Source organism: Besnoitia besnoiti, chromosome II (assembly GCF_002563875.1).
Source record: "Besnoitia besnoiti strain Bb-Ger1 chromosome II, whole genome shotgun sequence".
Lineage (NCBI taxonomy): Eukaryota > Apicomplexa > Conoidasida > Eucoccidiorida > Sarcocystidae > Besnoitia > Besnoitia besnoiti.
This window is the reverse complement of record NC_042357.1, coordinates 2,495,854-2,509,490: the sequence shown is the minus strand read 5'-3', so window position 1 is coordinate 2,509,490 and position 13,637 is coordinate 2,495,854. Positions and strand designations below refer to the sequence as shown.

The 13,637-nt window shown below is 57.3% G+C and overlaps 1 protein-coding gene across 1 annotated transcript in view; it reads right to left on the bottom strand.

The window, feature by feature from the left end:
* Nucleotides 1-13,637, bottom strand: part of BESB_037070 (dynein, axonemal, heavy chain 2 family protein) — a gene marked incomplete at both ends in the record, with an annotated part of 40,882 nt that overhangs the window by 1,807 nt on the left and 25,438 nt on the right. Inside the window, 22 exons of the mRNA XM_029362293.1 lie at nt 244-432; nt 860-1,054; nt 1,358-1,619; nt 2,018-2,250; nt 2,727-3,030; nt 3,484-3,744; nt 4,463-4,666; nt 5,091-5,182; nt 5,285-5,458; nt 5,821-5,966; nt 6,298-6,466; nt 6,818-7,066; nt 7,399-7,675; nt 8,354-8,711; nt 9,191-9,365; nt 9,603-9,827; nt 10,215-10,458; nt 10,658-10,946; nt 11,419-11,630; nt 12,150-12,446; nt 12,736-12,929; nt 13,419-13,623. Of these exons, the coding sequence (XP_029221258.1) occupies nt 244-432; nt 860-1,054; nt 1,358-1,619; nt 2,018-2,250; nt 2,727-3,030; nt 3,484-3,744; nt 4,463-4,666; nt 5,091-5,182; nt 5,285-5,458; nt 5,821-5,966; nt 6,298-6,466; nt 6,818-7,066; nt 7,399-7,675; nt 8,354-8,711; nt 9,191-9,365; nt 9,603-9,827; nt 10,215-10,458; nt 10,658-10,946; nt 11,419-11,630; nt 12,150-12,446; nt 12,736-12,929; nt 13,419-13,623 (4,954 nt within the window). The remainder of the gene's footprint in view (nt 1-243; nt 433-859; nt 1,055-1,357; nt 1,620-2,017; nt 2,251-2,726; nt 3,031-3,483; nt 3,745-4,462; nt 4,667-5,090; nt 5,183-5,284; nt 5,459-5,820; nt 5,967-6,297; nt 6,467-6,817; nt 7,067-7,398; nt 7,676-8,353; nt 8,712-9,190; nt 9,366-9,602; nt 9,828-10,214; nt 10,459-10,657; nt 10,947-11,418; nt 11,631-12,149; nt 12,447-12,735; nt 12,930-13,418; nt 13,624-13,637) is intronic.

Here is a 13,637-nt window from a genome sequence, read left to right as displayed (position 1 = left end):
ACACCGAGTCGTGCATGAATAGCCGCACCTCTCGCCCATTAGGTTGCACTGACCTCAAGGGCGCCGGCACTCAGCCGCACCGAATCTACTGTCTGTGCAAAACTCTTGCGCGCCGACACCTGCTGATGCTCTTCCCATATGCATGTGTCGCGTGTTGGCTGCAAAGCAATCGAAGTCATGGCGTCGCTGCGCTGCCCCTCCACACATGCAGTAATTGAACAAAAGGCAAACGTCTGTCCATACATGCTCCTCAGGTTTTCCAGGGCCCCCAGTCGACTGCGCGGTGCTCCCAGGCGGTTGTAGAAGCAGCAGGGTGGCGAGCAGACTCTCGGCGTCGGCGATCTGTGAAGATATCTCGGCGTTCACGTGCTGGCTGAAGATCTCCGGCGGGTCAATTACCGGCAGGTCGCGGACGTACGTCTTCAGGCTCGTCTGCAAACCAAGTAGAAACGCCGGAAACAGGGAGGCGGCAGAAGCACGTCCACTGTACCTCCGCGTTCTTCGGCGCACTCCACACACCAGCGGCTACCCGACTGCCACTGACCGTCGGCGCCCGTGATCGGGACGTGAGACGCCGCAGTTGTCCCGCGCAATATTCTTGACCTCTGCCGTCGCAACCATAGTTTTAGGCGATATCGTCGCGTAAGGGAATAGGGGCAATCGGAGTGTGTCGTGGAGCCTACATCTTGTCACTGCACTTGAGATCGGGCGATCGACCAGCGCCCTGTCTGCCACTGCCGTAATGCGGACAGTTGCCGCGAGCCTCACGGGGCACCTGTCTCTTTACTTGGATAACACGGAGTTTCGTGCGCACTGCACTTCTGTGTGTGGTACGAATCCGTAATCCGTGTCCGCGTACGATCGTGGAGTCTTCGGGAATGTAGTAGGCGCCAGACGGGGTGAATTTGAAGTCGGACTGGAGCACGTGGGGGCCGAAGAAATCGACGCAGTACACGTGCAGCAGCCGCATATCTTTGTCGTCGGTCACGCGGCCGCCGTAGCAGGCTTCTGCCACCATGTACCGTAGGGCTTCCCAAGGCATGTCGTTGCTGTACTGTATGGAGCGGAAGTGAGCACCCGACCATTTGGATCGTCAGTGGCACGGCTCCACGGCGGACCAACGCTGAAACAATTTTTTCTTAATAACACTGATGCGGAAGCTGAACACAAGACAGTCTGGGGGTATCAGTACACGGACGGTGCGAGCTTCAGGAAAGAGACTGGAGCGCGAGCCAGGAGAGATCTAGGCGAGCTTGCCTCTCCGTCGCCTCTCCTCGCCCTCGATAATTAACACCTGCTACGGAATTACAAACGCACTCGTGCGTGCCAATAGATGCTTCATGTCGTGTATCCTTACCTGTTCGGCGTAGATGGCGAGAATGTTGTCGCTGACGATGAAGTCTGAATCGTTGAAATCGTATGGCACGTTCCACCCGACGCCTTTGAATTTTCGTCGCTCAAGCAGCACCGCGTGAAGCCAACAGAGCGAGAAAAACAGCCGCCGGTAGCGATCGTCAGGCACCTTCGCTCGGCTCAAGTCTTCCTCCGTGCGCTGGAGCAAGAGGCGCTGCAGGTTCGACTTCAAGCCCTTGGGCGGCTCAGTCGTGATCTTTGTAGACCTGAACCGAATAGGCTCAGGCACACGCTTCCCGATGGGTCCTAAATTTTTCCTTTACATACGCAACGTGTAATTGCTTGAGCATCTCTCTATCCCCGTGCACCCGACTGTGACCAGTAAAGTCCATTCCAGCTACAAAGCGATACATACATATACGCAAATGCATGCGTGCTATCGTGTACGAGCACGGGAAGCCTCAGCCGTAGAGAGGAAAAGGCGAAGCGCTTCCGCGGTCTGTTTCTAGTTCGGGCATGCGAAAGCCCGCTGTGCCTAGGAAGCATGTCCAAAGCGAACCGTGGCAGAACCCATCGCATCGCGAGCGCCGCTCTTGCGCTTCTTTGCACAGCGCAGCTGGAGGGTAATGTGGATCAGTTCCTTCTCTTGTCCGCCCGCGACTACCTCTGGAGGAGCGCAATGGGGAAGTCAGGGTGAGGCTCGGAGGACAGCCAGAGCCGGTAGTTCTCGTGGGGACCAGAGTCGATGACTTCCTCAATGAGCTTCTCCATCGCAGGCAGCCAGGAAAGAGCGAGGTGGCAGTTGGCGAGGAACACCCAAAACCCGTGTCGGGCGCCTTCGCGAATCAGCCTCTCGGCTCGCGCCGACTGGCCTTGTCCCAACGCGACGGCAATCGCCTGCGGACGCAAGAATGGACGCGCCCGACAAGAGTGAAGGGTGACGCGGCGACGCTCGAAACACGAAGGAGCACTGCGTCCTCAAGCACACAGAGACCGCTGTGCAACGTCAACCCGACAACGCTGAATCGGTTTCGTGCCCGAATGGCAACCCCAAAAGGGTCGAACGGGGACGAAGAGGCTCTACACTTCGCCGCTGCAAGTGCGCACGAGACCGAACCCGCTGGCACACACGGGAAGCTCGTCGAGAGCTCAATTGTCGCGCAGAGCGCCGATAAATAGGAAACGCGCCGAGCAGCAAATGGACTGGCCTGGCTTGCATGCACCTATCTTTCTGCACAACTCTGCCTCTAACCCTAGATACAGATACAGGTAGAAAGGCAGATAACCCTAAACAGATAAGTAAACAAGTCAGGCTGCACATACATATCCGCCCATAGGTACTTTGTCTGACGCGGTGCGCATGTGGAACCTACCTGCACATTTTTGGCGGAGGCGAGAGCCATGAGTTGCCCAGTGGGGTCGACTTTGGAAAGGACAAAGATGAGCGGAACGGTGCTTTTCGATTCGTTGAAAACGGCTTCCAGGTCGAGCGGCGGGGCTTCCACGAATCGGGCATCCATCGTGTCGGCGACGAAGCGGCTGGCTGCCGGCAGGAACCGGTCGCTGCGCAGCGAGCGAATGATCAGAAGCCGCTGCAGAGCGTCCAGCCGCGCCTGCCACTCGCCTGGAAGAGCCTCGTGCTCGGGCTCGACTGTCGCGTGCCACTTGCGCCAGTCTCTGCAAATGCGCATCGGCGTAAAGAGTGTACGTCGGCATCCGTGAGAATCTGGGCTTCCTGCGCACGTGGACAGGTGCGAGGCCGAGGAGAGAGGCTTCAATCAAGCCGTCTACGAGCGCGCAATACAGCGCCGGCACACACACGCAGGCGGATTGACGACTCGAAGCTGACCCCCCGAGAGAGAAGCAGATGCGCGGGAGCTGAACACAATCCATCCATGAAAAGCACATGCGGCTCGCCAGAAACGCCTGCTTATGGAGGAGCATATACGAGGGCGCGCAAGCAGAGACTCCAAAGACCAATGTAGCGAGTCACGCAGTTCCTCGACATTGTCAGCTCCACGATGGCGACTCCATGGCAACCTGCCACGTCTGTGTCTCCGGGCGAATGCCCGCTTCTGTAGCGGGATAGACCCCGGCAGAGACGCGCCGGTCTCCGACCTCTGTGCCTACCTCAATGTCTGCTCGTAGGACGTCTGGAAGCCCTGGAAGCTCGGCAGCTTGTCTAACTCGCAGATGCAGTCCCAGGCGTGCTGGCTAATCCAGTCGGGATCAGGGTTCTGCGGCTGATTCTTTCTGTCAGCGACGGCACCGCCTCCGAGAAGAAACTGATACTCTTCTTTGTTGAGCTGGCCGCGCGACTGCAGCACACTCGTCGCCAAGTGCAGACTCAGCAGCAGCTTGTGCTTCTCGAACAAACCGAGGCACGCGTTCCTGCAGGAGGCAGCAGAGCGAAGGGCACGGGTGGCGACGATGAAACGTAAAGCTCGCCTCTAGCCTACAGAGAGACAGAGTTGATTGCCAGTACTCGCGCGAGTCCCCGCGACCGCGGGGAAGTCGTTCATCACCGCCACCGTCGTTTTGTTTTAGATTTGTTTCTGATACACAGAAAGCACGCCTGAAGCTTCGCGATGGCGTCGCCGAAGGACAAAGGCAGAATCGAAAAGCAGGAATGGCGAGAGCGAAGCAGCTGGTCCGCAGGGTCAACTGCCTCCGTAGTGTCGGTCTGAAACGTGGCTCCGGACGGGCTGATGGGAATTTGGTTGCACTGGCTGAATGTCGCAGGACTCGCTGCCCTAGCTTCACCTCGAGCTATCCCAGTACGCATTTTCTTTTAGAGGTATGTCTTTCTCCTCGGAGACGTCCACTCTTCAGTATGCGACTGGGGTTAACCATGCGTCAGTCACGCTGTGGAGTGGCGCCCAGCCGCAGAACGAAGCGCCAGAAGGTGGGAAGATCTGCGGCGCTTGGAAACGACGCGCACACGCGACCGCCAGCCGAGTGGCCTTTCTCACGTGCTGATAGGGCACGTCCCATGAGTCCAGCACATGATGCACTTCAGGGAGAAAGCAGTTTCGGAGTTCACAAGCCAACTCGTGAGTGTGCGGAAGGAAGCCGAGTCTTCCTAATGGAAGTGGCGCACCAGCTTTACCTGTATACAGCGAGGGTGTGGTAGCTGTTGAGGATCTCGACGTGCTCTTCGACTGAGGCAGTCATGGCGTTGTCTTCTTTGGCCTTCTCGATGCTTGAAATGAAAAGCTCCACGTATGCGTCGAGCGAAAACTGGTACATGGGGTCGGCGAGAATCAAGTCGTGAAGCACAAAGTACAGAACCGACGCGCGGATGCCGCAGGGCCTAGGCAGGCAACACAGGGTAGAAGCGCTGGGTACACAAGAGTACGTCGCTCAATTCGCTGCCTCGCCTCGAACTCTGACGTCATCCGCGAATGCCATAGTGCATGTGGACCGTTGCGGCAGGTATCGTCGGTCTGAGGCGACTCGAGCAGGGACGAAAACGCACTCTCACAGGCGTGGACAGGTCTCAGTGCGATGCCGGTGGAGGGGTTCCGGCTCAGAAGCAATTTCCTGAGTCTCGAGATCCAAGCCAATCTGCGAAGCGACTTGCGCGCAGAGGTCATGCCCTTATTCTCAGATGACAGACCGAACGTTCTGTCACGCCTGACGTGCACAGTCGTCGTGGTACACCCTGCTGGTGAAGCGTGCAAGCATGTAATAGAGCAACACGACATGCGTCTACAACTAAAAGGCAGAAGCCTCACTTGTACGCGTCTCTGGCTTGGTCGATCTTCTGCATGGTCTGTTCCGACACCTCGATTTGTCGCGTCACTTCTTCTGCAATCGCTTTTGATTCCTGCGTGAGAGCGCAACAAAACAACTCCCTCGGAGTCCCCGGTGGGTCCATCAAGCGCCGAAGCGATTGTTCCTTTACGACTTTACGGTGTCTCGTGCGCACCTGCAGAGCGGCTATGAGTTCCACGTCGTCGAGCAGCGAGCCCTGCGAATTGGTCAGCAAGCGAAGAATTTCGTCTTCGAGGTCTTGGAGCCGCCGCCGCCCCTCCGCGAGCTTGACGACCAGCTCATTCTTCTGCTCCTCCAGCCGCGGCTCTTCGTTCATAACCACGATCGCCTGCAAAGGAACCCCGACGAGGCACCGAAAAGAACAAGTCTGCGAGCGGGTCGGGTGCGGCGGTGTTCGCCCACATACCGTAGCCATAGTGGCTCCACGACAGCATCTAGACTGCGAGTCAGGCTCCATCTGGCTACAATGTGCCATATATATATATATATATATATCTGCTTGGGAGTGTTGGCGCTGCTACGCTTCCCTATACAAATCCCCAGGAAGCAGATGAAGGTGTTGCAGGATTGCAGACAGTCAAGCAGCTTGCTCCACGCTCTTTCGTGTTCATCGGCGTGCGCGCTCATACACATCACTTCGTTTTCCACTACGCAGACGCGGGCGGTAAGGCGTCCGTGTGCCGGCAGTACCAGAAGCTGCGCCGTCAGGCCGTCTTCTTTGACGATGCAGTTCACGAGATTGACGCTCGATGCCAGCTCCGGCATGAAATGCGGATTCGCCTGCTTCGTCGTTAGGTAGAACCGAAAGCTCGGGTTGTACCGAACCACGATGTCTCCTGAGAGGAAATGGATGTTGAAGCGAGAAAGCTCCCCCAGTAGAGACGGCTTTGCCAGTGCAACCGAAGGGATGATGCACACGCTGTCGTCCCTCGTCCACATGCGGAACCGTGGCAGGGGCGCCCTGGTGTTTTCTGTCTCGCAAGCCCCGTCGCAACGAGGCATGCATATGAGCTGCGTGCACGAACTGAATGACACGCGTGCGTGTTGATGTCTCCGAGAATGTGGACGGTTGAAGGCATGTGCTTGCGGGGATCTAGTCGCAAACCTAGAGCGTCCTCATCTGGTCGACAAGTTCATATTTTCTGTCTCTTCAGTCTGTCAGCGGACCGATTCGGATTGAAGGCGCCCCTGAGACGTCGATGAAGCGTTGCGCGAGGAGTGCGTCAAGCGCCGGATCGACGCCGCTGTTTTGGACTCTCTCCATCATCACAGGCTTTCCGTTCTCCACGGCCATGGTGATGACCCGCATGTAGTCCTTCGTCTCGGCATCTATGAGCTGCGAACCGCGACAGAGGAGAGGGCGAACGTCCCAACAGCAGAGTCGATGGAATCTGTAAAAAACGCCGCCACCACCGGATCACGAAGCGGCCGGTGCGCCAAACAGACGACGGGAGGCAGAAAAGGAGTTCGGCTCTCGCATTCGCGTCCCAAACATATGCCTCCTCTCGCTTGCTCCTTTCCGCTTGTTCCTTTTCAGCTTACGTGCGCGCCCGCCGCTCTCGCTGATCCCTCTCTGTCTCTCTCTGTTTTTGCTCCCTGTCTATCGTTCTCGCCGTCTCTCTGTGTGCGTCTGCGGCGGGCTGGCGGAGGGTCGGCTGCGTTTGCGCCGTTGCTTTTCGTCTCTCACCCGCAGGTCGCGCGCGGCTTCCATCTTGCGAATCCATTTTGTGGCTTGGCTCTGCGGGTCGATCATCAGCGGCCATCGCCGCGACTGCGTGACGAGGACGCCGTTCTCGGTGGAGAAGCGGTCTGAGGGCAGCCCCTGCAGGTTCCACTGCCGCACGTGGATCGGCTTCGCCAGGAAGTCTGCAAAGTCGAAGCTCGGGTTGTGTGGAATCTGGAAGGCGTGCACCAGCGGCACCCAGTTCTCAGACACCTGCCGCGCAGAGACGCAGAACCCACACGGCGGAAGGCGCAAGCTCGCGGGCAAGCCGACAAGCAAAACCCAGGGCAGGGAGCGGCGCGGGGCGGGGGGGAGGGGGGGAAGGGGGGGGGCGGAGCGGAGCCCGATACACAGGCTCGGCGACGCTGCAGGTGAGGACGAGGCTGCGTACAGCAAGCTGGTCGAAAGCACGAAAGACGCACAGAGGTGGGGAAACAGGGCAAGCAGGCAGACACGAAGGGCACTGGATGTCGAATGGCGAAGGCCAGACAAGACGGCGGCGACCAGACAGTCGCCTGGCGCTCGACAAGCCCCCGCGGACCCACTAGTCGATTTCGGTAGACTGTGTTGAAGGGCCCGGCGTAGGACATGAAGGCGGCGGCGAGCAGACAGTCGCCTGGGAGCGCCTTCAGCTTCTCCGTGTATTGGGCGAGAGACACCTCCCATCTGTCGCGTTCGCCTGCGAGGCCCGTGATGAGGCTCTCCGCTCGCTCCATCTTGAGCTTCAACTCCTCCGCCGACGCGTTCAACTCGTCTTTCGTCCGAATTGAGTCGTTGTACTGAACCTTCAGCTCCTCCAGCCGCTGCTGAATGTCTTGCAGCCTGACGCACACGAAGCCTCCTCCGCAGGCGTCTCCGATCAGCGCAGGCACTCAGGTGGAACGTTCGCAGTCTCACCAACCGTGCACAAAACGGCCGAAACGGCAACCTGGAGGCTGACGCAGCCTGGCGGCTCCAGAGGCCCGTCTGTACCTATCCGTGGTCGAGATGCATGCAATGACTATATATATATATATATGTTACAGGTGATGACGTACGCGGAAATGGGCATTCCGCAGGACAGTGGGGCTTTCTCTCGGCACCCTCGGCGCTGGATACAGGGGGGGGGGACACGACGCCGCAACCGTCATCGCCAACAGTTCGGCGAAGTGGTCTACCTGTCGACTCGCTCACAGCTCATGCTACAAATCCTGACAGTGGATTTGGGCACTGCACATGGAGCACTTGATTCACCACACAGTCCTGAACTCTGCTGCGGAACCTAATCGAGCTCTGCGCAGCGCTTCCACGCCCACGCACACGACACACAGGCGTCTCCCACAGCGGATTAAACGCCTAGAATGCTTGCGAGCTTTTCTCAAACTGCCACAGCGTTTTCAAGCGCCTGTGAGTTCCTCCGTTAGGGGAGTTGGAAGAAAAGGCGTGACGCAAAAAGCGCCCTACATGAGAAGCAGAATCACCTCTGCCGTGGTGAAGCCTGCCGCGCCGACGCGAGCGCACCTTTGCGTGGACGCCAAGAGATCCATTTGTTTTTTTTCGAGTTGCTCTTCTGCAAGTCGAAGGCGAAGCCGCTTGGGTTCGACTTCGCGGTAGACCTCCGCGTACATTTGCATGGCGTGCACCCAGAGACACAGAGCGCCAGCTGCGCGCGAGACTTTGAGCACGTTGTTGGGCGCGAACGTCGGGTCTTTGGTAAACTTTTCTATCTTTTTCAGTGTGTTATTGGAGATTGAGTCTTTGTCGAAGTTCTTCACCTTGGTCAAGAAACTCGGGTCGTTCAACTCAACCTTCGCCTGCGCCCACGAGGGCGTCTTCTCCATCACCGTCATGACCGCCGCCATCGTCTTCACGACCAAGTCTGACACGCGTCACCCGGAATCCACTCACGCGAAATCCTCATCCTCGCTACTATTTACAGAGTGGACGAGCGAGAGCGGCTGCCAGCAAGCGGCGCGTTCCAAGCGCCGACCTGAGTTGAATTATACATCTAAAGCCACGAAGGGTGTGCGCATGGACGACGACTGAAGCACGTTTTTCCTCTTGCATGTGTACGAGTCGAAGAGGGCGCGGCTGAGGCATTAACAGCCCCTGCCGGAGATCATCCAGTTGATCCGCAACACCTCTAGCTCGTGTTCAGTGTCAGGGCCGCGGGCGATATACCAGCGTGAGTTTCAGTTTCGTGTTTTTAGCAGATGGCGCATGCCAGGTTGTCTCTGCGCACAGCCTCCCTACGCGTGACGGAGACTCGCCCCTCACGAAGTGCACTGAGAATGGAACACGGGACCGAACTCGATATCCCAGGGCGTGGCTTGAGTGAGCAGGTAGTGGGCTGCGTACCTGGAGGCTTGGTGTAGGCCTTGACTTCAGCAACTGACTTTTTGTCGAGTTTTTCCAGCGCGTCTATGGCCGCCTCGAGCGCCGGCATGGCCTTCGCGAGGTCGCGGCGCGCGTCTTCAGAGAGGAGCTTCGTTTCAACTTCTTCTTTGCTAATCCTCTCGCTGTCGGCCTCGACCTGCGAGCGGTTGCGTTGCGCGGCACACGGTGCACCACCCAGTTGGTCCGTAGCGGAGGCGAAGAAGCGCAAACTGCTAGACGACCCGGGGGGACGCACGCCGTCCAGGTAGGCGTGAATATGCAGGGTGTGGATACACGCATAAACTGCTGTGTTATATGCATCTGTAATTGATATATATGTTGTATACACGGTTGTGCAAGTACCCCGGAGGGAGGAATGTTGCTGCGTAAGTACCTGCTTTTTCTGTTCGTCGGCAACCCGCCGTTTCTCAACAATTACAACGAGCAAGTCTTGGCACTCGATCTGCTTCTTGGCGACGACCTCTTTCTTCGTCTCCAGCTCCGCGCCCATGACCTCGACCTGCGCTCGCGTCTCCACCAGCTTGTCGAGACCCACAGACAGCTTGTGAACCAGCTCTTCAACTTCCTCCGTCTTCTCCCTATATAGCCGGATGTAGCCCTGAGAGGCGCATGCAAACACAGAAACCGGACAATAAGAAGACGCAGTCGCCGGAAATTGCGGGTGCACACTCTCGGATGCCGTTTGGCCTCTCCACAAGCTCGTCTGCACTAATATACATACCTATATATACATATATATACGTGTATTTGAGAGTGTCGAGCTGGATATGCGTCGTCCATGGGTATATAGGAAAGTATGCGGGGAACTACGCTAGCTTGGCATCGAAAGGCACGCCCCTGAGCGTGCACATCTACTACTCGTCGGGAGTGAAGGTTCGTGCGGCGGTTGCCAGGCATTCATGTAGTCGCGCGTAAGCGATTGAGTGCATTTGTACGTTCAGCCGCCCTGCATGCCGGGCGGCGAGTCTGCAGGCGCTGCCCGTACTTGGACGAGCTCGAGGAACTTGGTCGGGGTGACGTAGTTGCGGCGCTTCATTTCCAGAAACATGCGCTCGGACTCCGCGACGACAGAGGCGTGGACGGCAGCCACCACCTCCGCCGCGGCAGTCTGCGCAGCTTCGTCGACCGTGGAGTCGCTCAGCGACGTCGCAGCGACTTCAATCAGCGCGTCGGCCGGCCACGGGAAAAACCAGTCGATCGTCGTGTTGTTCACGAAGCCCGGGTAGTTCCTGCAGGTGACGCCAGCCACGCCGGCAGGAGCACGTCTCGGTTAAGGAGACGCCGTCTCGATACACAGGCGCCTTGCAGAGGGGAGACGCAGAAAACGCCTCTGTGCAGCGAAGATGGACAGAAAATAGACATAGACAGGCATGCATATAGCGATAGGCGCGTGCATCGCATGCTGCGGCTTCGGCCTGCGACTCGCACCTGCAGCAGTCCCTTAGGAGATTGCCGATGGGTCGAACGCAGAAGATGATGTGGAGATTCTCGCGGACTCTCGACAGGAAAAAGTCGTGGATGGCGTCGGGATCAGACGTTCGGATCCCCGCCGCCTTCGCCGCTCGCTCGAGCTCGCTTGCGATCGCCCCGAGTTCCTCCGCGGAGAAGAGATTCGGCACTTCGCCAGAGCTCAGCATGTTGTGCACGTCCTCGACGAAGGCCTCAGTTAAAATCTCGGAATCTGACAACAAAAAGGTCGTCGGCTTGCCTTCCACACCTGCGACGTCGCAGGCATGCAAACAAGATGCAATCCCAGTCTGGTACGTAGCCAAAGGTGCGAAGGAAAGGCACTCTGCCTCCGATCTGGACGCCGCGCATCCCGCGCGGAGTCTCACATGCGGCGACGCACACATCAAAGCAGCAAGCTGCGAATATACACATTCGCATGTGATGCATGGATGACAGGCGGAACTTGCCGCGCACACGAATACGCATATAAATATATACATTTGGAATCGCGTTACATGTCTACATGTGGACTGGATTCGGCTCGGATGTAATGTAGCCGAAGTTGCGTGAGCCACAAAGTCGGCGCCCCGTCACGTCTCACGTAGCTGTCAAGACTGGACAGATTTGCATGTTTCGTCGCTAGGCGTGCACGCTGACGCACGTGTACATTACTTCAACAAGCATGTCTCGCGCTGCTCGGCGGCTTGTCACGTTCGCCTGCGCGCGTCGTCGCACCGTACCTGTCTCGTTGAACAGTTTCTTGAGGTCCTCTTGGAACTCAGCGTGCCCGTAGTTCCGAGTGATTTCGATTTGGAAGCACTGCTGCTTCGCCAGAAAACATGCGAAAGTTGTCAGCGAGTGTCGGCCGCTCCCGCCCACGCCGACCAGCGTGGCGTGGCCATTCGGCAGGCACAAAATGCGGAAAATGCGACAGCAGTGCTCGATGGCGTCTCTGAAAAACGGCGCACACGCGGAACCAAATTCGCTAAACACAAGTCTCCACTGCGCTGTTGCCGCGGGAGACACAGACTGAGCTGGTCAGTTCACGGCAGAGATACTGTCGTTCAAATCAATCGTGTCTCCCCTCCCGCAGTTCCAACTAAACTAGGTTAGTCCACGTAGGCGCCGGCTTATAGGCTACATGCGACACCCGCATGAGCACCGTTTTCACCACGGCTCTCCGTCGTTTGTACAGCCGGACAAGAGCCGCGCAAGTCGAGATTTCGTCTACTCCACGCGTAGCCCGTGCGACCTTTATATCTGCGCGCGCGCCTCTCGCGGATGCGAGATGTAGTCGCTGCAACTCCATACCCGACGCTATGAATACTGCCGGCCTGCTTTCGTTCAGCATCAAACGTCCTTCCCCGCAGATGTCAATGTAACTGTGTTCTACGCCAGCTCGCCAATGTGTCCACTGCCTTGAGAGCTGGAATCCGCGGGCTGCTAAGCGCACAAGCCGCATGCGCATTACCGGAAGAGCACAAGAGGCATGCGACCTTGCAGACTGTTCTCGTTGTACTCGTCGAGCTTTTCAGTGAGAAATTGCTTCAGATGTTGCTTGTCTCGCGCTTCCTCGTAGGGCGCGTCCGCTATGGGGGTCGCGTCAAAGGGCAGCGCGACGAAAATCAGGTTCCGCTCGCCTTTGCAGATCTCCTTGGTGCTGACCTGCAGCGTCTTCTCCGCCACGCCATCCAGAAGCTGGAAAAACTCTGAACGATCCTCGTGCGATGTCAGACGGTCATGAAACACTCGCAGGCACTCGTGGATCCTGCAGACAGCGACGCAGACCACCGGCACAGACGTGGAGAGAGGCAGCCATGAGGCTTGGATGGACTCCACGTGCCTCAGACTGCAGATTCGAGGCCGGTGTGGTGCCCAGGCTGTCAGACAAATGGGAGGCACGGAGAGGGCGCGATGCCTCCGTGTAAGGAGGCTCGGAGAGCAACAGACTGAAGTTGGAATCTGTCTTTCTGTCTCCGGTCGCCAGTCATCGGCGACTGCCCTTGCGTTAATTGGAACAGATACGCGTTGACTGCGCGCGCCTGCAGATGCCTCACCAGAGTCTGAGGACGCTGTCTTTATCTTCGAACACGTGAAGCTCAGCCTGGTACAGACCTTGGAAGACGCGCGAAATGTCGCGCATGTTGAAGAGGTAATGCGGCTTGTCAGGCTTCGGCAGGAACCGAGCGCGAACTTGCTCGTAGAGAGCAATTGTCGCAGCGGCGATACTCTCCGCCGCCCCTTTGATGTCCTACTCAGAGACAATCGCAGGCGGCCACCCTCCATCTCGTGGCCTCTGGAGGCTGAGCGACACAGTCGTGTCCACATATCGTCACGAGGCAGTTCATATATATATATATATATATATATATATATATATATATATATATGCATATATATATATATATATATATAGGGTGAGAGACACTTACACATGTACAAATGCACATACACGCAGCTCTGTATAAGCGTCCGTGTAGAGAGGTCGGTCATTATCAAAAGAGGTATAGATATTGCAAACCGACTGTGTGCCAGAATGCATCAGGTGCTGGCAACGAAACTTGCTTTCATGCCAACTCCGCAACTCGGCAACTGAGGTTCGCGAATGTCTTCTGTCGGGGTGGTGTTTGGTGTTTAAGGTCTGCACGGATGAGCGTACCGCAGAGGATTGGGGAGTTCTCGACATGCATGCGTGTTGCGAACGGCATGGCTACTCGTTCGTGCCTCGCTCTCCTCTCACCTCTTTGAAATCTGAGAATTTGTGAAGCGCGAGTGTGTTGAAGATCCTCTTGACTTGTTGCTCGCCGGGGTCCGTGAAGTTGATCAGGTTGAACCGCGTCTGCAGCCGCATGGGAATGACTGAGCGCCCTCCCCCAGGAGGTCCCATGGCCGCGACGATCTGGGTATCTTGGATGTGCTTTACCGTTTGCTTCTGCCGGTCGTACCTGAGAGAAACGAG